Consider the following 27,729-nt stretch of genomic DNA (forward strand, 5'->3'; position numbering starts at 1 on the left):
TGGTCACCCTTAAGTTAGAGGAGAGAAAAAAACCCAAACACAAATAAAATTATTTACTTAGACTTCCTCTATGTCTGTATTACTGTCATTCTTGGCTCAGACTAATGATTAAATGATGCCTTTTTATTTATTCAGATTTGATTAGTAGGAGAGGGATTTAAATATGTATTTTCCTTCTACATTAACAGTAGCTTGGCAAGAGAGGTTTCAAGGTGAGCTGAATATTAGAAAGGGAGGTTCGGAGACATCCCTGTGAAAACTAGGAGCATGATAGGGGTTACACTTGGGTAAACTGAGGTTTGCAACATGTTTGTGTTTGAATGGGAAGGAGCTGGGCACAGATCAATTTGGCTCCTCCTTTATCCAGTCACATCCTGCGACAAACTCTATAGCTTTAAGAGAAGAAATTGGAAAATTTGATTGAAGCTTGGCTCTGGCTGTTTCACAAATATTATTGTTTAGCTTTGCACTGAAAGTACACTAAGAGTATCCTCCAGTCTGTTTTTCAACAGTTGAAGTTGGAAAGCTTCTGTAAGAAAATTTGTAACAGATATTTTTATTTTCTAACCACTTTCAATGTTATAATAACTTAGCTTGTTTTAAAAGTACTTTACTTACCCAACTCTCCTGAACCTGAGGTGCAGTATCATTATAATGTGGTTTAAAGACTAAGAAGAAATGGCTCAATCTGTGATATCTCAAAAATGCTTGTTCTGAAGCAGTGATTTCTGATGCTTCCCAACTTCTGGCTCACAAGGCCATTTATGTAGCCTAGTTATGACACCAAATTTAAGTTCTGTGAGAAGAGCATTTGATGTCAGTTAATATCGAGTAAAAAGGGTATATATCCTTTCTGGGAAGACTAGCAAATACGTGCAGAAGGCACAGCTGAATTAACTGATATCAGTTGAACATAAATAACATAAAAACCTCACTAAAGATACCATGGATGATGCTAAAGACCACACTTTGATCTTCATATCGTCAAGGATATAGCAGCTTTTTGATACAGATGATGTACTCTCACAAAGAGAGTTGAGATTAAAAATCTTTTTAATGTATGTTTTAAGATGATTTGGCGAATTCAGGACCCTGAATTTTAGGAAAGCAAAATTCCAGCTGTTCAAGGAATTATTCTCAGGGAACAGGAAGCTGGCGGATCTTTAAGGATGCTTTCCATAGAGTGCAAGAGCTCTTGATCCCCAGGTATAAGTCGTCAGGCAAGGAAGACAAGAGACGGGCATGGTTCAGTCAAGACCTGCTGGTCAAACTAAAGGGCAAGAAGGAAATGCACAGACAGTGGAAGCAGGGACAGGTATCCTGGAGAGAGTATAGGGATGCTGCCCACCTGTGTAGGGATGGGGTCAGGAAGGTGTGGATGGAGCTGAGCTTGGAAAGGGATGCAAAGAATAGTAAGAAGGGTTTCTACAGGTATGTCAGCCGGAAAAGAAAGAGTACCCGCTGTGATGAGCAAGATTGACAATGGAGGAGGAGGAGGAGGCTGAAGTACTCAGTAACCATCCAAGCAATTCCTCATCCACTGGACAGTCCATCCATCAAATCCATCTCTCTCCAATTTAGAGAGAAGAATGCTGTGGAGGACCGCGTCAAAGGCCTTACAGAAGTCCAGATAGATGACATTCATAGTTCTTCCCTTGTCCACTGGTGTAGTCACTCCGTTATAGAAGGTCTCCAGGTTCGTCAGATGGGACTTGCCCTTGGTGAAGCCATGCTGGCTGTCTTGAATCACCTCCCTGTTCTCCATGTGCCATAGCACAGCTTCTAGGAAGATCTGTTCCATGATCTTTCCAGGCACAGAGGTGAGGCTGACAGGTCAGTAGTTCCCAGGGTCCTCCTTTCTACCCTTTTTAAAAATGAGTGCAATGTTTCCTTTTTTGCAGTCACCAGGGACTTCCCCTGACTGCCACGACTTTTCAAATATCATGGAGAGTGGCTTGGCAACTACTTCAGCCCATTCCCTCAGGACTCTGGGATATATCTCATCGGGTTCTGTAGACTTCTGTATATTCAGGTTCATCAGGTGGTCTCAAACCTGATCTAGTGGAAGGTGTCCCTGCCCATGTCAGGGGGATTGGACTAGGTAACCTTTAATGATACCTTCCAAGCCAAACGATGCTATGATTCTGTGAAAACAGAGGAATTATGGTTCGGTAGCCCCTTGCACCTTGCTTGCCCTTCTGAGTTTTATTAACATGGCTCTTCAGGCTTGGGTAGGTGTCTTGGGGATACATGTTTATGGACTTTTCAGCTGCCTTCTCCTTGTTGGTTTGAGCGTTGGCTCTTTGATAAAACTCCTTTGGATTTCGGTGCAATAACAGATGGCTCAAAATAGAGGGCTGACGGTGTACGGTATCAACAAACAGTGCACGCGTGGCTCTCTGCGGTGGGATCTTAAATAGCTGTGGCTGCGTGATTCACGTCAGCCGAAGCGGAAAACTTTCTGTTGTAATGGTAAGACACCTCAAAGACTTGACACAACTTACTCGTAGGAGAATTAAATTTAATATAGCACTGGCTCAGTTTATTATGGAGCTCCGGTCAGGTCGAGACATGGGCCAAGCTACTGTGGGCCATGTCACAGGAACATAAACATCTGTCGGTCACCTACAAGACAGTCTTCTGCTACTCTAGTGATGGCAGTATCAGAATCTAGTTTTGCTTTTAGGGCCGCTTTGCTCTTTGATAGCTTAAAACATTAAGTGTTTTTAAAACAGTCCATGCAGCTAGGCGAAAGGAGAGAATAAAAATATTTTTACATGACAAAACTACTAAAAAGACGGATTTAATGTTGCATACCATAGTAAATAGAGGAAAAAACCCTAGATGGAAGTTTAACATGCTTTAATACTCAAAGCAACAGAAATATTTCAAGTATACTGAGTATATTGTACATTTTGAGCAGCGGTCCTTTCTTTTTCATTGCACACGTTATACTCTCCTTTTTTTCTTACATTGTGATTGCATTTCTCTACATTACCACAAACATTTCTTTAAGAAAAGTCACACCTTTTAAAACAGAAGCGTTCAGTTTGAAAATGGTTTCTGATTTTACTACTAAATATGTTTTCAAAACAGATTTCCCTGAAACTTGTCTATCAAAGGGATGTTGCAAGCAATATGTTCCTGTTATTTATACAAAACCCCATTACTTAAATCCGAGGAAAATCAAATTTTAACAGGCCATGCAATTCTATCATCTTTTTCAAAAAATATGAAGACAGTCAAAATCCAATTTTTAAATAAAATCGGTGCCTGTTTGGACCATAATCACTAACTTGATGTTATGCTTTATGTGAAGTGAAACCTTTTACAACCTTATTCTTCCGTGAGTGGGAAGTGGCCTGAACATGTGAATGGGTTTTCTTTCCTCCTGTAAAGCTGCTTCACAGTGCAGGTTTATAAGCTGCTATTGTGTCTTCTCAGAGCCTGGTTCAGGCTGTGTTTTCAGAGTTTGGGCTTGACTTCTGCCTCCTAAGATGGATATAGCAATGGAGTGACCCATTCCCTGAACCTGACCGCTGTGCCTGCTTTGGCTGAGCCCACCCCTGGTGTGGCCGCACACCTTCCCTGGGTCACAGATTGAGGCCACTGAGCCTGTCACCTCCTGCCTGGCTGATCCAGGCAGTCACGGACGGCTGGGTGTGGTCCACAGCAAAATATGGAATCTAGGCATGTTTTTTTCTGATTGCAGCAGATCACAGCGCAGGATCTTTGCTGAGCCAGTAAATGAGAAGAGGTCTCGCACGCATAGAGGAACAGAAGGAGATGATGAGGTTCTTCCCGAGAGGTTGTGTTTTATTAGATATTGTACAGACATAAGTAAGAGAGAGCTGCTGCATTAGGGACCAGCATTAGCAACCTACAGGTTGCTTCCAGTGGGTATTGTGTGTTTTGTAGATATTATGTTATCCGTTTTCTCTTTGCTTCGTCTGTCTTGTTTTTATTACAGTAGTGCCTGGAGAGGGCCTACAATGCACCAGTCACTGTAAGCACAAAAACTCTTAAGCCTAGTCCTGTTCATATTAAATTTTTTTTTTAAAAAAAGAGCCTGATGAATGACGAGGAAAAGGCGTGGTAAGGTACCTTGCTTGCCTGATGCCCTGCAGTGCCTTCATGCACTGGTTGAACCACCCTGCTTGTTCAGAAGCCAAATCTGCCGTGGCTTCTGGGAAGTCCTTGTGCAGGGCAAATGAAATGGGCTGCTACTTTTTTTTTTTTGAGAAGAGCTTGGGGTTTAGAGTTTGGAAGAAGAACACAGGTTCAGCTAAGTTAGATGTTTAGAGCACGGGAAAACAAAGCAGGGAAATCCCTACTGCCCTTAGTTGACAGTTTGCTATGTGTTACTGTCATTACCTATCACCATGGCATGGTGGTATCAACTCTGGTAGTGGTATGAAATAGTAGCTCAGTGCCTTGCTAGAGAAGGGGTGACTCTGTGTGTTCATGATGCAAGTTCTTCTACCCAGAGGAAAACTATGAGTGTGCTTCAGAGAGGCCAGCATAAAACCTTTGCTGTGGAAATGGTTTCTGTTGGTTAAAGAAATACAAAAATTCAAATAGCTGCAGCTTTAAGGGGGATTCCTTGATAAGAAGCTATTTTACCTTGCTCTTTCCAGGCAATGTTTGGATGCTGTCCAGGAGAAACCCTCCTTGCTCAGAGTTTGCTCAGCAGTTCTGCTGATGTGCATCTTCCTTCTGGCTTCAGGCGGTGTGGGTACTCAGCATGTTCAGGGTTTGCCCCAGTGCCCATTTCAAGTCTTTACACAGCCTTTTCTTACTGTAATGCAAGTCTGGTTTGTAAGTGTTCTTTTTATTTTTTAAATTAAAGGAGTACCTCTAGTAGTAGTTTTTGGTAGTGGTGGTAAGAGCACTGACGTCTATCCCTGACTTATAGCCATTAGGGCAAGTCAAGACCTTGTAGGATCCGTTCTTAAGCAGGAGCAGCTCCCTTTTCCATCTAAGTAAATCATGGCACTGTTGTTATAGCAGTCCCTGGACTATAAGTTAGCATTTTCTTAGCCTTGTCGTTATTTAAACTACTCCCCTTGCCTTGTCAGCCTTTTTTAGAAGATGACTAGTTCTTAATTTCTTTGGCAGTTTCTTTGTAAAACAGCTCAATGCTGTAGCAGAAAATGTCTTTTTTGTGTCAGCAGTAACCGAAGGTTAATATTTCAGGCATGAAAGAGTAGAAGGGAGAGACTCTCCTTGACAGCAGGCAGAAAACCCTCCTGAAAAAACCCTTCTCCTCTCAGGGAGATATCAGCCTCTGCAATTTCTAGGTAGTGCAGAAGGAAGCCCGTTACAGAATCCTAAAGCATCTGAAACAGGTCAAAATGATGCTACTTAATAGCAGGCTCTGCCTGAAATGGCACACAAGTGAAGACCAGAATAGAGAGGCTTTCTGGCCCTTGTCTTGTGCTGGGTGCAACCCAGCTGGCACTGCTCCCTAGAAGATGCAATATCCGTAAACTGGGATGACCAGACACTAGATTGACAGAAACTTAGGTGTGAATTTAACCCTAAAAGGCCCACTGCAAGAGCTTAAAGGCACCATTGGGGTAGTTCTCAGTTGTTCTCAGAGGAATCAATGACCAGCCTTGCTCTAGAGGTGCTTAACTGGGTACATGGAGTTCTGTTTGCACTGAATAGCAGTGAACTCTTTAGTTTGTGGAAGAGAACTGAGTACTCAGTAAGTAAATGGAAAATTGCGCGTAATGAATGCGGTTATGCAAGCTGTTACCTTGGTACTAAGAGTTTCCATGCTCTTTTTCAAACAGGTATATACTCACAATCTGCTGTTGGATCATGTTTGCAACAAAACACTTAGTGCAAAAAGTGTGTGTAGCTACCAGCTGTCGGGAATTTCCACGTTCTTACCACGTATAAGGTGCCTGCTTCTGTTCTTGTAAACATCCCAGTAATTTGCCGATTGCCATACCTCTGCCTTACAGTGACACCTGCTGCCACGGGCAGACTTGACAGACTAGTTATAGGTGTGATTTTCTGCACCCCAATGGATTGCTAGTAGCTTTTCTAGAACACATTCAAGTTCCCTGTCTTCTTCTGGTGTTATCACTGAAGGAAAAAAATACCTTTCAGGCCAACGGTTGGAACACCTGCGTGGTGTAAATGAGCCAGTCCCAAACTTGATACCCGCGCTGCTTTTCGCACCACCTACATGATAATTCAATCTCTTTTTGTTGCAGCTCCTTTACTGTGTGGGTGCAGCGTGACGTGTGGCTTCGGCGTGAGGAAGCGTGGGGGTCAGCTGCAGAAGCGATACGAAGTGCGCTGTAAATTGCACATCACTCAGCCGTGGCAAATTAGGGTGTGCATTTGGAAACGTACACCTTGTTTGAACTGAAGTAATTCTGTGGCTAAAATCTGGACTTTGCCGAAGTACCAGTACTTGCTAACCATGTTCTTCATCCATTAGTCAAGGGCTTGATTCCAAGTCCGTCTCTGATAACCTCCTTAATTTACATCTGGAACTATTTGCACCTGTATTGGAGGCAGATTTTATTGAATAACATGACTCCCCTTTGTTCCCCATTCCCCATTTAAATCCCTGTTAGAGCTCATTTCTTCCATGCCAGAAATTGATGGGTTAGGGCCAGCTGGAGAAGGTTCAAGGTAACCTGCCAGCATAAAAGGTGAATGGAGACCAGTGATCCCACTGCTGACAAAAGTTAGGATGCGTCTGAGTGCTTTGGAAAATGATGTCAGTATAGTACAGATCTGTTTGAATCTAACCTAACTCTGATTCCCTATTTTTCCCTCCCCTCAAGCTGCTTTGGGGCTCACTATCATGGGTTGTAGGTAGTCAAAGCAGAGACTGGATCAAGAGAGATCCTGGAAGGGGGACACTTGAGTTTTTTTCAGAAAAACATAGATCTGTTAGTCGCAATCTTTTGTTCTTTCCTCAGGCAGATTTCCCAATAGTTTGGTCAGGGATTGAGGAAGAGTAATTGGACTGGACATGCTAACTTTAGTTACAGATCACAGGTATGCTGCAAATCAAATGAGTTTGTGCAAAAAAATATTAGCAGAATTGCTTCTGGCTAGGAATTGAAAGTACACCAGAAGAGAAACTTTAGTGATATCCTCTTAGATGACAGATTTTGTTAGTTTATAGTTCAGTGAAATATATTTTCCACTGTCAAAATAAATAACTTATTTCAGTAATAGAAAAATAACATTGTTTTTTCCAGCATGAAAGTAATCCCAGCAGGGATACACATACTGTACCATGCTAATACAATTCTGCTTTAATACAAAGTAGAAACTTAATATCGTTCCTGAGATGTTACTATTACATTATCAAAAACGAATTTCAGCAAGAGCAAAATGACCAATGTTCCAAACAATATTATTAAAGTTTGCAGCAGGTCTCTTACGGACTGCAATAATAATTTAAAGGTTAACTTTAATTATTTGTATTTTTTATTTTTCTGTACATTTACTTCTAATTAACTCCTCTTATACAAGCATTTATTTCTCAGTATTATTTTTAACAGAATAGTGGCTTGGTGGTTCTCTTTTTTGGTTTTAGTTTTTTCCAAGTGCATATTGCACCTTTTTAATTTTGAATGAGTGGTGGTGTTCTTCATTAGAAGAGGAAAGACTGGGAATGCCCCAGTGAATCAGGCTGTCTCAGGAGGTAAATATTTCTTTAAACACTGCTTGTTGTTTTCATTATATGTGAGAAAATGAGCCACTCGTGCCTGGGAAGAAGAAAAACAGGATTCAATTTCCCATTCTTTACTTTTGAAAGTGGATGGATACCTCCTTGGGGCAGGTTGGTGTCTCCTCCTCCTGGAAAGACTTTCTCTTTGGTTTGTGGCAGCAAGGGATGTAGGGTCAGCTGGTGACTTCTCCTAGTGACCCATGCCTGCTGCTGGAAGGAGGCAGTGTATTCTGCACCAAGCAGAAGGTAGGACACAATTCCCTGCTCTCTGGTGCCTGGAGAACCCTTGAGACCACGAGAGCGATAGCAGTGCTATCTCTGCAGCTCCCTGGGCACCGAGCACTCTTCCCCAAGGCTTGTTTGCCTATGTCCTGTGCCTGCCCAGACCGTGGCAGGAGGCATTGCCTGCCCTGGGCTTGGAGAAGCTGCTGGCACGGGAACGGCTCAGCTCGATGGTCTCATCCTTGGGAGAGGGACGGGACAGCACACGAGGTTGTTCCCTATCGAGGGAAAGTGCCTGACCAGTCCCTTTTTACTCTTGCTTATTTCATGAGAACCTGTCCTCCTGTCTTTGTGTTTTGAATATGTTTGCAAAAAAACCTCAAAGTCCATGCTTTTCCAGTTATGCTTTTTACTTTGCTCTTGCAATTGCTAAATTTTAAGTAAAGTAAAATAATTGCACGGTTCGTAAAACAGACCGTGAAATAGGAGGCAACGGGGCTGGGGAGCAGTAGCAGGGGAGAAAGGAGACAGTAGGTGAAGAAGAGGAGATCATTTTAAAATTTTTTTATGTATGTGGGAGGGAGAGTGAGGCTGATAGAGGGTATTTGAGTCGCCATGAGTTGATGAGATGATGTGTGTGTCTGGAAGCTGGAATAGATGAAATGGCAAAGAGGGACCTATTAGGAATCGGGACCGACAGTGAGGATAGAAGGAGCAAAGATTTATAGCATGAGTGCTCGAACTGCGATGGGCACCATGTTTTTGGACAGAGTGATAAATATGCAGCATGGTTTGAATTCTGATACTTGAGGAGCAGGGCTCTGCTTAGCACAGGTGGCTTCACTGAAATTGGAGAGACCTTTTCAGGGGGTGAGGACCAGCTGCGTGCGGGAACCTCTCAAGATATGGTTGAAAGCAAATAGCATTCTATGTGCCTCCAGATAAACCTTTAAAGACTGTAGAAGTTAAGAGTAGGGTTGGTGTGCTGGTTTTGGGTGGGGTAGAGTTAATTTTCTTCATAGTAATTACTATGAGGCTGTGTCTTGGACTTGTGCTGAGAAGTGTTGATAATACAGGGGTGTTTGCGTTATTGCTGAGCAGAGCTCACACAGAGTTAAGGTCTCTCTGCTTCTCACCTCACTCCACCCCACCAGTGAGTAGAATGGGGGTGCACAAGGCATTGAGAGGGGGGATACAGCTGGGACAGCCGACCCCAACTGACCAAAGGGATATTCCGTGCTATATGACGTTATACTCAGAATATAAAACTGAAGAAGGAAGCGGGGAACGTTCTAAGTGATGACATCTCTCTTGCCGAGTATCCGTTACGCGTGATGCTTTCCTGGAGATGGCTGAACATCTACCTGCCGGTGGGAAGTAGTGAATGGATTCCTGGTTTTATTTTGCTTGTGAATGCTGCTTTACTTTACCTATTAAATTGTGTTTATCTCAGCCCACAAGTTTTCTTGCTTTTACCCTTCCAATTCTCTCCCCCATCCCACTGGAGGGGAGCGAGTGAGCAGCCGGGAGGTGCTTAGTTGCTGGCTGGGGTTAATCCATGACGGTTGGCTACAGGAAAAATCATTAACATAAAGGAAAGTTTAACCTGCTTCTGTTGTTCACAGGTATTGATTTTGGTTTGCTAAAAGAGCAACAACATCAAATGTTTGAAACTAAAGCTAGCTCTTAAACCAAATTTCTGAAACTCTTTTTCTCTGCTGGGGGACTATTGATAGGTTGAACTGTGACTTTATAGTACTTAGTTTTACTTGTGCACAAGATAAATGAAAGCACTAGAGTCTCTCTCCTTCTCCCTCTCTCTCTCTTTTTTTTTTAAGCTTCGTTTAGTTTATAAGGATGGCAGTTTGATTGACTTCTCATCTTAGAGAATCCATTGTACCTTTAAGAAAAAAAAAAAACACCCAAATTACAAAATCCATTAGAAGCTCAGTGACTGTTTCAAGGAGGTGACATGGCCTTGTGCAAGTTAAGCACAGCAACAGCGGATCTTTCTCTTCCTTGGGGCATCTATGCCTGTTGTCTTTACGGTACAGATGTACCGTGTAGCATCTTGTGAATCAAGGAATCAGAGATGTCTTTCCAGGTCTGCCTGGCAGTGTCGCATGTCAAATCAGGGCATTTTTATTCCTGTTCATTGCTAGGGAGAACAGGCGCCCAGTGTTGGGTGTTTCACACTACAGAACGACAGCTATCTGCCTTAGGGGCTTAGTCATGTATTGTCAGATCAAGAGTAAGAGAAATTGTTTTTCTTTCACTAAACCTCTTAAGAGGAAGGATCCTGCCCTAAATACCTGTTGCTGAAGTTGGCTGATCGAATCTGACCTTGAGTGTTTAGCTAATGCATGACCAACATAGATGTTTGGAAGCAAACTAGTGAAGAAATAAATATTTTAGGTGAATTAAAGAAAGGCCTTCCTTACACTCTAATATGTGCTTGTTCTGTTGGGATTTTTTTGTTTTATTTCATAGTGGTGTTTTTTTTAAAAAAAAAAACCCACCTCTCTCTGATATTCAACATGTAAGGCTCTGCTGTAGGAATTCCCCTATAAAGACCAAGGGCAGCTTGGAGAGGACCTTGTTGAGAATGGATGAACAGAAGGAGAGAGAACTGAATATATGGGGAGGACAGGAGTTCTCTTCTTTTAGAGCAGGGAGATAAGAGCCAGGTGAAAAGACTGACTTCTGTATAATTCTTGTGCTTCAAACCCCATAGCTAATAATAATGTAGGCTCCAAGGGTTTATGAAAGATGAAATCCAAATTAAACAAGTAAAAGGTTGGGTTTTTTCTAACTTTTTTCCAACTCTTCACTAGCAATACTGATTTAAAACGGGCCAAGTACAGGAACACAATACTTGAAATGGAAATATCATGTGTACTAATCTGGAATCTCCAGCACATCTGGCAGATAGGGTAGCATGGGATTGGAGCAGTGACTCAAATCACATTGGAACATCCTGTCTTCTAATATTTTCTGTTGCTGATAATGAAGTGTTTATATGGTCAGAGCTTGTAAATTAAATAGAGTATTGGTATTCTTTTTGGCCAACTCTTTGCTGATTTAAATAAAGATATATTAGTTATACTTAGGATAATTTTTTTCTCCCACACTTGTAAGCTGTGTTTTTATGGAGCATTTAAAAGGGTGATAATTTCCAGTTAAGTGTAGTTCTTTGTTGTTTTTTTTTTTTTCACGGAACCAATATGAGAACGAAGAGCAACACTATATGACACATAGTGTATTACCATTTGACCAAGACGGTGTTTTGGGGTTTTGCTTGTTTGTTTCACTGGGAACATGTTCTTAAAGCAGACTTTTGGAATAAGCCCAGGTGTGCTAAATCTAAGGTTTTATTTATCAAATGCATAGGTTTGAACTACAAGGAGAACATGGCCCTAAAAGAGAGGCCAATATTTTTGTTCAGTATAGGTTAAATGGTTTGGCTTACGATCAAGGGATGGCAAAATGCTTCCATCTTAGCATTAATGTAAAAGGGGAAAATAGGCAGTTAAACAGGAGACAATTTAAACAAAACAAAGCATTCCTACCCCGTTTCCATGAACTCACTTCTAAACTTCAGACTTTAATATATGCTTAAATCCAGTCTCTGTTCTTCAAAATGAAAAATATGGACCCAAATGAGAGAAAAAAATTCTTTTGTTTTGCATCTTTAGGGCTATTTGTCTTTGTAACACATTGAAACTGAAGGCCTGCAGTAGTAATTCTGTAGCATTTTGATAAAAGTCATCTGCAATGCACTGATCATCTTGGTAACTGGAAATGAGCTATGTACGAATCTGCTACTAAAAATAGGTTTTGAATAATCAGGAAGCTTGCAAGTTTTCCTAAAACACTGAGCAGTTCAGGATTTGAGGACGAAAGTCTCCACTGAGACTTCACTTTTCCATTGACTTTAAGCCTTTCTCCCTTTAGGATGCCTTAGGGAACTCCATGATGCTGTTTCAGAGGTAGAGGACAAGAGCTGTTTCTGCTTAACATGAAGATCTATAAACAGGTTACCTTAGACGAGTTACCTGAGGCCAGCAGGTGAACAGCATCCTCTCCATTCCCTTTCCCATCACACCTGCTTGTGGAATAACATCAAACCTAAGGTTTTAGCACTTCGTCATTTTCCATGGGAGAGCAAACTGGCGAAAGAAATCTGGTGTTTTACTGATATTACATAGGTTACCAATTGGGTGGCTCTTTTTAAATATCCAAACTTCATATTGCCCAAAACATAGTATTAAAGTATGGACTTCCTTATATTAAAAGTCTTCTGAAAGGCTGGATTTACCTTCAGTAAACTTAAAATTTTACAGTTTCAATCTTGTGTTTTGCTGCTATCCATTGGATTTTCAGGTCCTCATTATTAGCGTTGCATAAAACTGCCAACTCGTGTAGGCATTGAATTGGGTGCATGCACACAAAACTTTTGGGTTTGCATCTACTTTTCCTATTTTAGAGATGACTTAGATATGGATCATCTCAGGACTTTGGTGAACTAATGGCATTATATTCCTCAGCGGCGCTGTCATCTGGAAAGCTGTGTCATAAGTATGTATCCTCAGGAGAACCAGAATAGAAAATTTTCAGTGAAAATTCTTGGCAAAAGGCAAACGGTGGATTTTTTCTTGTCTCAGATGGAGGAATAGAGAACACCTTGAACACTGGTACGGGTTGGTGTTTTTCTCACGGGCATGACATGGATGATACACAGCTTGTGTGTTGTGAGGGCAGCCTCTGATTCTGTTTGCAGCCTTACTAAGAGGAGAGGTGTCACACAGAAATTTATTCCTCTTGAGAAACATACACTTGCTTTTGTTCAGTGAACTCTAGACTACCTCCTACAAATAGTTTTACTTGGAAATTCATCTTAAAGTTCTCTTACAGTCTCATTTAAGAGAGGTTTTGAAATCAATGCACTTGTTTCTTCATTGCTGTAATGAATTGGGAAACTACTGATATGCCATCTTCTTTCAAAACTAGACTCTTTGCATATAGATGTTGATTTTTTTTTTTTTTTTTCCCAGGGAGAACAATATTGGTTTTACATTTGCATTATGTAAGAGTATTCAGGTGAAAAAAATCCCATTTTGCACTCAGAATTACAGTTTCTGGTTTGTAGCTGATTCTGCCTGTCCAAATAAGCTTTCTCTGTGTCTTGTGATGATATAACGTATCATTTCAGCAAGATAACTAAAAACTTGCCAAAAATGATTGTTGTTGGTGATTATTTCTTTTGAAAGTATTAACTCACACCTTCTGTATTATTTTAAGCATGCGAATATCTCATTTTGTTCTTCCTTATGGATTTTTCTACTCTTTTTTCAAATACTAATAACAAAAGAAACATTTTGACGAAATTATACCGTAGATCTGAATTTTTATGTCTATATGCCAGCTTATACTAGATGACCTTCTTTCTTGACCATTGGAAAATTTAGCAAAAAGTGCCTAGCCAAGAATATTATTTCAATTTTAGATTTATTTTGTGTGGGAAGATTTTGGGGATCAAGATTAGTCTTGACATAGGCAGCCAAAACTCCTCTTCTCCCAAAGGAGCAATACATTGTAATACCAAAATTGCATTCAGGTTTGTCCTTGGAACTGTATTCAGGTGCCAGTAGCAGAGTAACGGCAATGCAAATCCACTGCTTCCATGAAACCATTCCGGTTTAAGTTGGTGCAAACGGCAGTGTGTTTGTACTAGTAGATATTCCAAATATGAAATAAAGCAGGTAAGATCAAGTCTACTTCATAACTAATTTTATATTTCCCTTTTATGTTTTCAGAAAGTTAAGAGAACAAATAAGACACGGGGGGGTCAGACAGATACAAAGGGGTAATACTGCCATAAATGAAGTAATGATGTTCTCTGCTCCTGATGTTTTAGACAAGTAATTCCAAGATGCTGGCTTAATTTCAGTGTTTGAAGTATTCTCTTAATTTCAGCTAGTTTCAGAAGATGCGCCCATTCCTCAAATTAAATTGACTTATGATGCCTTTAAATAATGCCCCATAAACCCTTTTTTTGTTGTTGTTCAGTGGAATACTTCTCTTTTATTTTGCCATTTCTCCTAATGCTGTTTATAATAGTTTATTATTATTGTTTACTTGAAAATCTATTGAACAGTTTATCTGTTAAGAGTAGAGGAAATGATCTATACACCAGACTATGTAGCATGATCCTAGAGTAGCTGTATATTATGAAGACATTAGATATACATGATACATTATAAAGAGCAGTTCCACATGCATTAGAAATGTGTTTACCATCTTAATGTTTCCTTCTCTGGTTTCTTGTTTGTCCCTTTTCTTGATATTTATTTCCAAACAACTTTTAGACCAAGATTATTCTTTTGAGTAGTTTAAATAACTTTTCAGGAAGGTATCGGTGCAAGTTTGATTGATTCAGAAATTTATGCATTGTAATATTCTAGTTGTCTTTTAACAAAATTGAAGTTTCTGACTTTTATGAGTTCTGAAATTTCCTTGGCGCACACAAGTTTTTGTTAGACTGTGATATAAAATGGTTGTGTGGAAATCTAGTCTGGGCTGCTAAGGAACAGTGTGTGTTTTAGTAGCATGAGAATTAATATATTTTTTACTATTTAAAAGAAGCGTGTGATTAATTTTTTGATGGGTTGCAGGCTACTGCAAATCCAATTTAGGCAAACAAAATTTGAAATATAAATGTGTTAGCTGAAAATATTTGATCATAGACATGAATATGAACTTATCATGCTCATTGCTTTACACTTGCAGGTTGGCTTGAATTATTAATGCATATTGTTCAGTGGAAGCAGAAGAGACATTAGCAGTGACTCTGGCTATGGTGAGGAACATAGTCTTGCTGATGGCCAGTGGCAGTAGGAGGTTATTTCTCCTTCTTTGCTGTCTTGGCACAGCTGGTCACCCTTTTCCATGTTTTCCCCCTGCCCCTGCTCGTTGTGGGGTAGGGAGCAGTTATTGCATGCAGGGTGCTACTGCTGGCATTGAATCGGCAATGCCAGATCAAAAAAAGTTTTTTTTTCTCTTTACAGTCTGATCCTTTGTATAAACGTGTGTCTTTTAATGCTAATAAAGGTGGTGGTGTGGGGTTTTTTTTTGTCATTTTTTTTTCCATGTAGAAATAGAGTTGGCTTGCTACTAAAGTTTGCCTGCTAACAACACTGACTGGCAATTAAAATTGCAGGCAGTTGGGGTATTCCATCATGTTTGTAGCTGTTTATCTCCCTTGTGTCAGAAATCAATGTTGCAGCAATGGAAAATATGAAATGAAGAAATACCAAGTTGCATTCGAAGCTTGAAGTCGGTCCGCGTTACACTGAATTATTAAATAATATAATTTAAAAACTCCAGAAATAAAATTGATGTTGAAGTTTTTCCATCTCACTCGATAACCAGGTAATGGATGCCAACAAAAGCTAGCTGCACACTCTGCCACTTGCTTTACCTTCAATTATATTTTGATGTATGCGTTTGTTTTAGGTATAGGACAGCGGTAGGCAGGTTATAGTAAAGTTCTGTTAGTGAGGTGCGTTGTTGTACTTAGGAAGCGATGAAGGAGGATGGTATTTGACAGGCGACCTGATGGGATGTACGATGAAGGATTGGCAGCGTGCTGTCTGCCGGGGTTTGACGTTTGAGACTCAGCAGATCCTTCATCAGTGAGTGGGGTGCTAGGATGAGACATTTCTGTTTCCGATTGCACGACCCTGGGGAAGAGCCGCAGCCCAGAACAAGCTCCAGGGCACCAATGCCAACCAGCATCCAACCCAGTCCTGGCACTGGCCTGTGGCACTGGGGGAAGGGCTTGCGTATCTCCAGGGAATTCCTTGGTATCAGAGACCAGACGTCAATACGATGCAAATATATGATTGCAGAGGGCTTGGATTCCTTCAAGCTCTGGAAAAGACAGGATTTAAGGCCCAAGTAGGATGTCATGCCTCTGTTTCAGCAGCTTGTTTGATTTGTGAGGAACTTTGATTTGACAAATTATTCTTTAAAGACACTAAAACCAACTAGATAATCAGGATTAACAATGAGTACTTTAGTGCATTTTTCGCTTTTTTTTTTCTTTTTCTTCGCCCCTCAGTGTGTGCCCTAATCAGTGGGTTTGTTTTACCTGGTAATCATAGATGTGTGCTCAGGGCAAGAAGAAAAGCTGATTACAGGTTACATTATTGCTTTAGCGTCATTTTTCGAACAGAACACAAAAAAAAAAAGGAGGAAATGAAAAGAATAAATTTCTTCATGATTCTTCCTCCAGTGGCATCAGGCCCTGTAGCCTTCTCATGAAAAGGTCACTTAGATTTGAGTGAAATTGATGGCAGCAAATACTTTGTTTTGTGTTTGAGCTCTTTCCTCCTGATTTTAGCTCTGCCAGAGCACAGGGCTGCTGCTGCTTGCGGAGCCCCTTTCGGCAACGGGCGTGAGGCAGCAGTACCAGAGCTCCTGGGTTTGACAGAATGGGAGAGGAATGACGGGAAAGAAAAGAGGAAATCATATCCTAAGTGAGAGTTGTAGGAATATTAAATCTAACACCTGACAAGAGATTACTCCAGACCCAGCAGCCTTGAATATGAATCATTGTAATGAACTCTGCGTGGAAGTATACCTGAAGACAGTCCAGAGACTCAGTCTAGTGAAAGCACAGATGCTCTCCTGCCTCTGACAGCACATTACTTGTACTGTATTTACTGATACTCAGGGTTTTTTTGCTTACGCTGGTGTTTTTTGATGCTTAAGAATTTGGTTTTGAAAGAGTTCTTCTTTTATTCCTTTTTTTCTCCCCCCTAAACTAAGTTATTAAGACTTTAAAAAAAATTCCTAAAAAATTTAAAGTAAGATTTTGTTTTGACGACTGCGTAACTTGGTGTTTGGCTAAAATTCAGGGCAAGTTTTTGTCTGTGGCAGAAACCGTTTAATTTTCCCTATGTTTCATTTCTGTGTGAACTTTCTTTAGAGAGATGTTATCTCTCTCTGTATGTGGCTTTTGCTCGATATTGAATCGATGCGCTGAGAAAAGAATAGTGTTTCCTAATTCATCAGCATATTGGTTCCTTCCTTGCATTCTCCTATTTAATTGTTTAGTGAATCCTGCCTCTGCTTAGCTGAGATCTCTGTGACGTCCACAGCTCAAAGCGGAGGGATTACAGAAGTGCAGCAGTTTTGTAGGAAACGTATAATTGCCTCAGGAGACATATGGTAGTTTTTCATCTGAGCTCCATAATCCAGTCCATATGGAAGCAGGCTGCCAGCTCTGGTGTTGGTGATCCATTTACTTGAGGACTACTGGCCTTCTGTGTCCTTTGTGCGATACGGATGGTAGAGGAGTCAGGCGTGAGACGTTTGTAGCTGGTGGGCCTTTCTCAGGTAGGCAGACGATTTAAGAACAGCAACCATTGTTTTCTCTGCAGGATTTGTAAAGCTGAAATTTGTTCCCGGGCTGAAAGTACGCAAGAAAAATTGCAAATCACCAATGGTAGGAAAAAAAGAGTGAAAAAAGAGGAGTTTGGAGTGAAATTCTGAAGAATGGTCTCAATCCTAGAAAGTGCTGAGTACTGCTGCAGAAGGCTGACTGCTCTTGCTACTGCTGATTCCAGCAGCATGAATGTGCACCTATAGCAGCAGCTCAGAAAGCACCTATATATCTCTTTAATTTCATTTGGAACCACAGGATATCCCGACAGCAGGTGACATCCTTCATCACACTTATTTAAAGCCCTGTGCACTGCTGCAAATTTACAATACCGGTGACGAGAGCTAAGCCTCTTGAGTTTTAGACAAATTAAGGATAAACCTATTTTAAATAGTTAAAAAGCCTCTTAGCTCTTAGACTGACAGGTGATTTGCTAAACAGAGCTGCAGGTGACCAGGAGAGAGATGTCTGCAGTGTGCTGTGCTTGGTATATTGGAGCAGTTGTATATGTTCCTGGTAGCACAGGTAGAAATACGTGGGTGGGAGGGGATAGTTTGAGATGCAGATGTATCCCCTAGTTAGCACTCTGCAGCTGCACAAAGCTGTGGATTTGTTAAACATGTTTTTGCAGTTTCTGCAGAACAAAGGAGAAAAAGAGAAAGCACATAAATACAGATTATGCATTTTGTGGCTGGTAATGTATTTTTTATTAATGCTGAGACAAAAATGTGTTAGCCAGATGTATCAAGCAAAGCAAGCAATTCTCTGCATATCTACCATATATTATCACCTACACATTACTACCAGTGCTCCAAGTCATTAATTAAGCAGAGTTCTCTTATGTGTAGATTATGCTGGCAGGTTAATTATGGTTACCAAGTTACTGAATCAATAAATGAATGAGGGAAACAGATTGCATACCTAGAAGAAGTTGTGTAAAATTAGAAAAGGAACAGAGGGGATATACTAAGGCAGTTTAAGGGGAGATGTCATAAGTTTGAATTTAGGCAAAAACATGGATTAATTCTAGATTTGTTTGGAAAAAAAAAAGAATATTTTAAATGCTAATTGCAAGGAATAATAGAATAGGAATAAGTAGGTTATGCTTTTCTTCCCCAGGTGTTGGTACTGTGTATAAATGTGTTCCCTTTTTATGCCCTCATTTTAGTCTGCAAGAGTTGCATCTGTTTTGTAGAGTCTTTTCCCCTGTCTGAATTTGCAGGGCTATGGGAGGTGTGATAAAATACTTGCTTCTCTTCTGCAAAAAGCTTCGGGACTAGTTAGCTCAGAGCCAGGACTTTACTTTTTGTGTTTGATATGCTGTTCATATCCTGTCTCACAATGACAGGAAGTTATTTATATTTACCAGAACAGTAAATATAATATAAATATTTCCATTATTTTTGTTATGTCAGAATATTTTTGTCTTCACTAATAATTAGTCCTAAAATTGGCCTCTCAACTTTGGTCAATAAGGGGAAATAGTTGAAGGACATTGCTCAGAAAGTCTTTGATTTCTTCTTTCACATTGCCTATGAGAAACTCAGAGATACCATGGGCTGAAAATATGCTCTTGATATAACTCTTCCTCAGCATAGGTGGAGCTGAAGAGTATTTACTCTTGCTGCAATTTCAAACACTACTGGACCAAACATACGCTGCTCCCAGTAACTTGGGTAACAGTTATTGGCAGTGGCATTGAGTACTCTTGTACCCCTTGTGTACCCTTCCACTAAGGAGTACGATGAAACAGTTGATTTTTCGGTTGTGTCTCCATTCCCCAGTTCACTGAATGACGCTAGATTTATATCATACGGACAGAAAAGGTGGTAATTCGACAGACAGAGCTACTTCTGAGGAGCAGAACTTAACACAGAATATTCAGGTTGGAGAGATTGCGAGTTGTGCTAATGCCAAGGAGTGCAGATCGGCACACGGAGCTAGCGCTGGACGGCACTCGCGCTCTCCGTCAACTCTTGTGATAACAAAAGCACGCAATGGTACCTCGGGGCTCTCCAGCTGAGCAGGGTGGTCAAGGTCTCCTCTGCTTCCAGTTGTGCTGGTTGAAAAAGCTACTGCTCCCAGTTGCATATCACAGCACCTTCACTGGAAGTGTTGGTCCTCCTGACCTGTCGGAGCTCAGTGAGCTGCTTGGACAACCATTCCTTAGTCTGGCTCAGTTCACAGAGGCAGGATTAGCAAAAAGTGCCTTTAGATAGTGTCTTTACTGACTTAATTCTTTCTGACATACATAAGCTAGAGAGTACTTCCCTGTGCAGTGCACCTGGCAAATTTGAGGGGTCTCCAGTAATGGGATAGTAACCTTTGGGTCAGGAGAGAAGATGCGTGCAACACTTTCTGTGATCTGGCTGACCACTTGAGTTATTCTTCCTTTCTACAAACCTCATCATCTGTTTTGGTCGCCCTGGAAGGTAACTTCTCTTTGACCCATGTGTGACCATTAGCATTTCATCCCTCTGTGTCACTTTTCACCTTCTCATTTATTTTTTTATCTGTTCAAATTGGAAACTTCGTGGAAGAAGGAGAGTCTGTTTTCACGATGCCAAGCAAAATGAATCCCTGGTCTTGTTCAGGTCCTTCAGTTTCTGCTGAAATAATTAATGAGGTTTTGTGTGAGCTGTTGCAAAGTGTCTAGAGACTGCTAGATTTGCCTACACAGTTGCCGTGCTGCACCTTGGCTAAATTGTTGTTTGTAAAGCAATTTTGTCTCTAATATAAAAGGCACTGTGTAAAATCAGTTCCTATTATCTTTTCATAGAGAATTCTCTGTCTGAATTGTAAGGTTAGAATTGCTGACTATCTCCTTAAACACTTCCAGATAATAATGATGCATGTTCTTCAAGGTAATATATATCATTACTTTTTATCAAGCAAGGCTTTGTTCATAGCTGTAGAAATAATATGATTTACTGGCCTCCAGCCAATCAGTTAATTACCTGCTAGTTACTTAAAGCACCTGGGGCTTTGGTTCATTCCAGTGTAAGTTATTAACTTGCTGGTAAAGGATCAGTAATTCATAAATAGTTTCTCTAGATAACTTTACAATGCTGCTGAAGAGCAACTTTAAAAAAAATTATTATTTATAAGAGTAAATATGTGGGAGACAGCTTTAAATTACAGTTATGTAAGGCAACTATTTTGATTTGAGATATCAGATAGTACCATATCCATGTAAACAGCACGAAAGTGTCATAGAACTGTTACTTACACAGCTTCAGGTCTTTGAAGAATCTTGGTAGTTAACATGTACCAGACTGATTGGACACTGCTTTGTTCTGTAATACTTAGTTTTGGGTTTGGGATCATGGGCTTTTAAAATAATAAGTTCACCTGGAGTAGTAGGCCATGCTTAACTTGTGATAAATCCATTAAGATAAGTTACAGAAGTTAAGGCTGTCCAAGTAATTGAGACAGATAATAGACTCTTTCATCTCTCTTTTCTGTATCTCATCCCTTCTTTCTTTCCTCCAGAAGTCATAAGGCCCTTAAAATGTGGGAAAATAAATGTAAAAATTACTGTTCTCAGAAGGAAAATCTGGGGCTGGCTTGGGTTGGGAAGCATCCTTTAGGCGGGTTCTGTACCCGAAGTTAGAAAATAATTTTTCTGCAGCATTCTTATGGTTTTGGTTATGAAGAGTGTCTCAACTGATGAATTGCTTTTGTAGCTCAAGGGGAGAGAAAAGATACTGTAATTGCTTAGGTCTTAGGTCTTGCTTAGATGTTTTATATCTGCTAAATAAACTGATGGTCCAGAGAGCTAATTTAAGGACAGGTATTACACACTCTTTTTGCGACGGACCATTACTAAAGTCTGTGTGAGCCCAACTCCCTGAGAGAAGTTAACAAATGTGCTCAGGTGAAAGGAATTACATTAATCCAGTTTCAGTTGTAACCTCAAGTGAGAGAAGAAGTTAAAAGCTTCCAGTCAAACACAGTGGACAAGAAAGGTGTGTTTTTTTTGTCTTGGGATGTTTATATTCATCAGGATGAGTGAGGAACATGGCAAGAGCCTGAAGCAGTGAATCACCGTAGTAAGTGGTTGTCCAGCTACCATAACTTAGAAATGATCTCAGCTAATAAGATTTGTCAGGATCAAATCTGCTTGACCTTGGCTTGTTAATATGGGTTTGGATGGTGGCTGGAAGGAGTAGGCGAAGTGGGATAAGGAGATAGAGCAGAGCATGGTCTGTGCAAGAAGGCTGAGAAAGGTAGGGCTTGCCGTGGAGGTTACTGTAATGCCATGGGCAAGAGAGATCGGGGGTCCCTGGAGCAGGAGCAGTGCTAGAAGAGATATTGAGGAGTGCAATGCTTGTTCTCCTGCCCTGCACGTTCCTGCAACCTGCAGGGGAAAAAAAAAATCTGCTGTACCCAAAGCTGCCTGTGACGAACTGGTAGCTTTTGTGCTGCCCTACTTTCTTTTTTTTTTTCCAAAAAGCCTCAGCCGAGGTCGCGTGGTACTGCGTGGTGGATATACCTGTACAGAACGTTCCCTGTGGTGGGAGTTCAGCAGCCAAATAAGAAAGAATGGCATAGAGGTGAGCTTTGTTGTCCCAGTTTGTATAGACTGGCTACCTTGATGGCTCAGCTGGGGGGGGGAGGCGGATTGCCCACCTAATGAGTGCCAGGAGGGAAAATGTAGGTTTGTATCACTGCTGAGAGGTGATTCTGACTGAGAAATAAACACTAAAGCAAAGCGACTCCAGCTGAAAATTGGGATTCTCAGCAGCAGGAAGTGCCTGATCTGATTTTTTTATACCTTTTTTCCAAAACTTGGGCAGGCTGTTCCTTTTCTTTGTCTCTCCTCTTTTTCCCTGTCCCCTCCTCTTCCTGATACTCTGACTTTCAGCCCTCTCAGGTGTGCCAGTCGGTCTCTCTTTGCCCACAGACCTGGAAGGAAGGCTCTCTACCACTGCAGAAGCGACACATTCTTTTGTCTCATATGCTGCAGTTATCTGACTTGTGCATCTCCGAGCAAAACTGATAAAGACTGCTGAGGCACGGTGCTCGTTTTCAATCTTTAATATAGCTTATCATATTTTAAAAGTCTCGTGAAAGAACGATGTGTTAGTTAAACGATGATTAATAGGGTTTCTTATGAATAAAATATACCGATTTATATCTGATTTTGTAATAATAGTGTTAGACTTCTCTCTTTTCTCTGACTTAAGTCTGTATAAACAAAGGGATCAAAAGAGAACAGCATGTCCGGGCTTGTTTAAATCAATTGGAATTAGTGACACATACCCTTTACAGTCCCCAAATTATGTGGAAGTACTGAAATTATTGTGGTTTTGTTCCTTTTGTACCAGGATAGTTCAAGATTTAAAGCCAAGACCTAACCCACCTGCTTTGTATCAGATGATTCAAACAGTCTGTGGAACAGTGTAGGAACTGTAGTAGAGTTATTGGTTTTGTGTCATGGGAGGGGAAAAAAGAGAAAACAAGTATTGTCACGCCTGACTATTTTACCTCCCAGTTTTTATGCAGGTCATTCTAGAGCCACCATTGTGAACTTTTGGCCAGGGTGAGAAGATTGTTAGGTTTAAGGTGCAAGTTCTGTCTTGTTCTGACAAGTTCATGCCCATACATGGACGATGGGTCCTTTTCAGGTTCTGAATGCTTGCCCTCCGTGTTTAAACTGACTGGGCGGTAGGTTAGGATAGATGGAAATAATCTGTTTGGAAAGTACAGTGACACAGCATGATGAAGATTGGCACTAGTCTGATAAACCGAGTTCAAATGTCTATTTAGAGAAACAAGGTAGTCAAGTATAGGAAGCTAAAAGCCGTGTGAGATCCCAAGTTTATTCCCTTCTCTGCAATGAACACTGAGTTTACACTGAAATGTCGGTAATGGAGTAACTGTTTGTGGGGGTTTGTTTATAATGCCAATACATTGATTCTCTGTTTCTTCACTTGCAGCTGCACTGAGAGCTTGTGCTGATGGAGGTGCTAATCGTCTCTATCACATCACAGAAGGAAGCCAGGACAGGTATGGTGACAATAAACTTGAAGTCATCTCTCCTCAATTGTCCTCGTTTTGACTGGGACAGAGTTAGTGGGAGGTTTTAGCAGCCAGAGCAACTCTGTGTTTTAGATGTAGTCTGGGATTTTTTTATGACAAGAATGCTGGTAGCACACCGATGTTTATAGTTGGTGCTGAGACATCAAGAACTTTTCATCTTAATGTGTTTTTGCCAGTGTGCAGGAGCACAACTGGCTGGAGGGGAGCATGGCTGGGACAGAGGGCCCACAGATCCCCTCATGATTTGAACTTAGATTTAGGATTGAGGGACAAACTGACCAATGCAGTATTCCATATCATGTAGTGTCATGCCTAGTAGATAAGGGTGGACTGTGGAAAAGCTTTTGCTCTTCTGGGAACTCTCTTGCGAGGGTCCTCCCGCTCTCTCGAAGTGCCATCTCGCTCTCTTTTCTGGGCGTCTCGCTCATCTGGGATTGCGGTGTCAGGCTTTACCTGTTTCAGGATTGCTTTCCAGGACAGGATGGGCTTTAGTCACCGGGTTGTGAGCAATTACACTGTGCATCACTTGTTTGTATGTATTATTATCATTATACACATATATGTGTGTATATTATTATTAATAATAATATTTTTTATTATTATTGTTTTTCTCTCAACCCATGAGTCTCCTTCCCTTTTGCCCTTTAGTTCTCTTCCCATTCCCCAGGGGTGGGGGAGGGTGAGCGAGCGGCTGTGTGGCATTTAGTTGCTGACTGGGCTAAACCACGACATCAATGAAAGCAAAATGTGGAGGAACAGGATCTGTCCAGTCACTGAAGTAGCTGCCTGCACTGTGCGTGGTACTTTAACAAACTGTAGCAGGTAACATAATATTTTCTCTACGTTATCTTTAATTTTCCTTCCCAGCTGCAAGTTTTAAAAACACAGCTGTAGCCTTAGACTACCTTTTTTTCCTTAAGCCCACTGGTCTTTTTTCCTCTTGAAAGCTCTGCTCTCAGTCTTTCTTATTTTATGCATCCATCAGAGCTAGACCTCTGATGCAGCCTCTGAAAAAACTTGCTGTGCCCCTAGCAAGGGTTGACTAGAGGAACATCTGATAGCTCTCACCAGGAGCTGAAACAAAGAAGGTCCTCTTCATTCTTCTTGTGAGGCCTTAGAGGAAATCTGTTTCCTTTGTGGAGTGAGATGGGTAATAAAATAGCAAGTCTACTTTTCTTTCTGAATTATTTCTGAATTAGCATCAGAGCATCATATATGACCAAAGGAAAGTACAAAAGTTATCTATAAATGTATATGGTAAGTGAGGAAATATAACTGAAAGGCGAATATGTTCTTGTTTTCTGTAATGGCATTTAAAATTGTAAAATATCCCAGGTTTCTGCCCCAGAAGTGTTGAGCTGGTGTTGTGATGCCAAATACTGTGTTCAAGTAGTTTCTAGTTTTTTTAGTAGAACCATGGAATGTTGTGTGATCTGACGTTGCTAAGGATCGTTTGTGCTTGTCTTGAGGATTTTCAGTTGTTTTGAGCAAGAATTCATAAATAAATAGTTTAATAAAAGCAAATAAATTCATAAAGCTGACTCACGGGACAAACGAGTGAGACAGATATTGGTAGAACTTACAAATCTATGAACAATTTTGTTCATATACCAAAATCTGACACACGTTTTGTTTTTCATCTCATGGCAAGCATATGATGGAGGACAGGGGAAGCTCAATTTCCTCCTCTCCTTTGACATAAAGCCCAGAATTGACAAGGAAGACTGTAGTCTTAAAGTAAAACTAACTTAAAATATTTTTTCTTTGTCACCTGTGAGAAGTTTGATGGCTGAGATCTACGACTGCTAAAACCAAGACGGGAGTCTGTCAGGCACTACTGAGTGTTGTAGGAGTATTCTTTTTGTAATCTTCTATTTCTCTTCTCTTAGTAGTTGCTCACAGAGCCATGCACAACTTAATCTTGAATTCAAACAGGAATCTGTTTGACTTGCAGCAAGCAGTTCTCTTTGATAATGGTGATGCTTTCCAAAGAACAACATTTCAGAGCTTTCATTTTACCTTCTCCTCTAACCCATTCATCCTTTTGCACACCTTTATGTTCGTATTAAATAAATATAATTCAGGGGAAAATGGATGATTATACCTTGACTGAGTAGTTCTTTCAGTCTTACATACTTGGCCCTTGGAGTATTCTTTTTCTCCATCTTTCTTCTTCTCATCTTAATTGCTTTGGGTAGGTATATTTTACCTTCAAAGTGATCTTCTGAAACAAAAAAAAACCCTGCATAATTTTGATTTTTGTCTTTAATGAAATCATTCTGCTGGAAAGAATATTCATTTACTTCTCTGAAGTATTTTCCCTTAAATTCCCTGTCCAGTGTTATTAAAGAGCTGTCTGCTCAGACTCTACTGACATGCTAATTATTTTTTAATGCTATCTTAACGTTCTGTTTAAAACTGTTTTATTCAAAACCCTGGTTGCTGATTGTGTTGTATCAAAACCTAAAAACTATAGTTCTTTAATTCTAGAGAGATTATTACACCCCGGAGATATAAATAGAGAACTTGATTGATGTTTTGGGCTTGATTCTCAGTGACACCAAAGTGTCTTTCTGCTGGTCTGGTAGTGTGAAGAATCATTTAGAAGGGGAATAAATTATAGCATTCTGGGGAAAAAGACAGTTTGCAATATGGGACTGTTATAGGGGGGCGTTTTCCTTTGGAGATAAGTGAAGTAGTTGCTATTTTGAAGGGTCCGTTTCTGAATCCTAGAACAAAACAGGGCTAGAGATGACCTCAAGAGATCCATCCTTCTTTCCCTCAGCCTTAAGGCGTAGACAAACCTTCTGACAAAACAATCTTTTCCATTCCTGATGCATACCTAGTTAGCTGGTTCTTAAAAATCTTCAACTGAGAGTTCCATCCCCTCATCCAGCTTCCTCTGCTTTAAGCTAAAATATGCCCATCTTGTTTGGTCTTTCTTTATGGCTCTTACTGGCCTCCCTTTAGTTAGTCCATGTCTAAAAGTGCTGTGGCTGAAGCTAGGCAGGAGACTTCTACAGGAGACTTACCTAGTACTGAACAATTCTTTAACTTGCTTCTCGTGTTAAGTCACGAGAATGAAAAGAGCAAGAGCAGTTTCAAGGGCCCCCCATTTGCTGCCTCTGTGCTGTCAAATGCTGGTAGGGATGCCATTGATTGTTTTCTCCATCGGTGTCTTGACTTGGTTCTCTGCTGGAGTGGTACACCTATTCCCATCAAGCAAAGGAAGCTCTTACCTCCCTCTTGATAGCACTGCGCGAGCTGGCTTAGCAGTGTGACTTCAGGTCATGAGATTAACGTTTGCAAGATGTTGTATGTCTTCATCTGTGTTTATGGTGTCATTTTTGTACTGTGGTTGGTTGGTTTTCCCATAAGTTTCTGTGAAAACAAGCTCAACAAACCTGAATTCAAAGTATTCATGTTTAACAACAAACAAACTTCATTTTTGTAACTACTAATAAGGAGAAATCATGCTGTTTTTTTCAATGATGTGTTAAAGCAGATTGCCTTCTAGAGCAGGAGGGGTAAGAAGAGTAACCGAAAGGGCAGGATAACTTTTCCTTAGAGTGGCCCATCCTTGGGAGCTGTTAGTATTGGGGACAGAGGGAAGAAGGGATGGACTCCTGTGCTTTGTTGTTTTTCTCTATCTGACTCTACAACCTGGAAAGGTTGTTTTCCTTAGACTTAAATGTTTTTAATTTGTTGGTATAATTTCTCACTTAGAAATAAGGATTACTGCTAAACCATTCTTGATTGCTAAACGTTTGCAGCTAATCAGTTAAAGATGAGTTAGTGATCTGTACAGGTGTTTTGCTTTGCTTTATTCTTGTCTGCCCTGCCTGTCCTGTTGTGTATTTCCTTGAATCACTAGGAAGCACTCTAATCCACTTCCGAGTTGGGTTGTTGCTTATCTGTATCACACACAGCAACTTCTTTCTCAACACTTTCTGATTAAATCTTAAGGCATCGATTAACCTGTGTGTCCCTGGCTTTGGGGTGTATGAAGGTGAAGATGCATTGAAAACTATCATTGTATTGGCACCTGTAAAAACAATCATTAGTCCCTGTGTCTCAGATGCTGTTTTCCAGAGGGATGTCAAATCTGTCGCGTGCTCAGGTTTTGCAACATTAAGAGCTTCAGGTCAAAGAGGGGAGCAGTGAGCTCTGTAAGAGGAAGGATGATCCTATCATAAAATACTGTCTTTTTGGGGTTCTGTTTAGTATTTCAATGTATCAGACTTGCTGTATGACATGAGGTGGGTTGCCTACAACCACTAAGAACATCACTTTCACTACACATCCG

General features: G+C 40.6%; 1 protein-coding gene across 1 annotated transcript in view; it reads left to right on the forward strand.

Annotated features, from left to right (window-relative positions):
* TPK1 (thiamin pyrophosphokinase 1) overlaps positions 1–27,729 on the forward strand; it is a 252,862-nt gene that overhangs the window by 38,959 nt on the left and 186,174 nt on the right. The window contains exon 4 of the mRNA XM_086615174.1: positions 23,321–23,390. Within this exon, the coding sequence (XP_086471300.1) occupies positions 23,321–23,390 (70 nt within the window). The remainder of the gene's footprint in view (positions 1–23,320; positions 23,391–27,729) is intronic.

Source organism: Tauraco erythrolophus, chromosome 7, assembly GCF_009769465.1.
Source record: "Tauraco erythrolophus isolate bTauEry1 chromosome 7, bTauEry1.pri, whole genome shotgun sequence".
Classification (NCBI taxonomy): Eukaryota; Metazoa; Chordata; class Aves; order Musophagiformes; family Musophagidae; genus Tauraco; species Tauraco erythrolophus.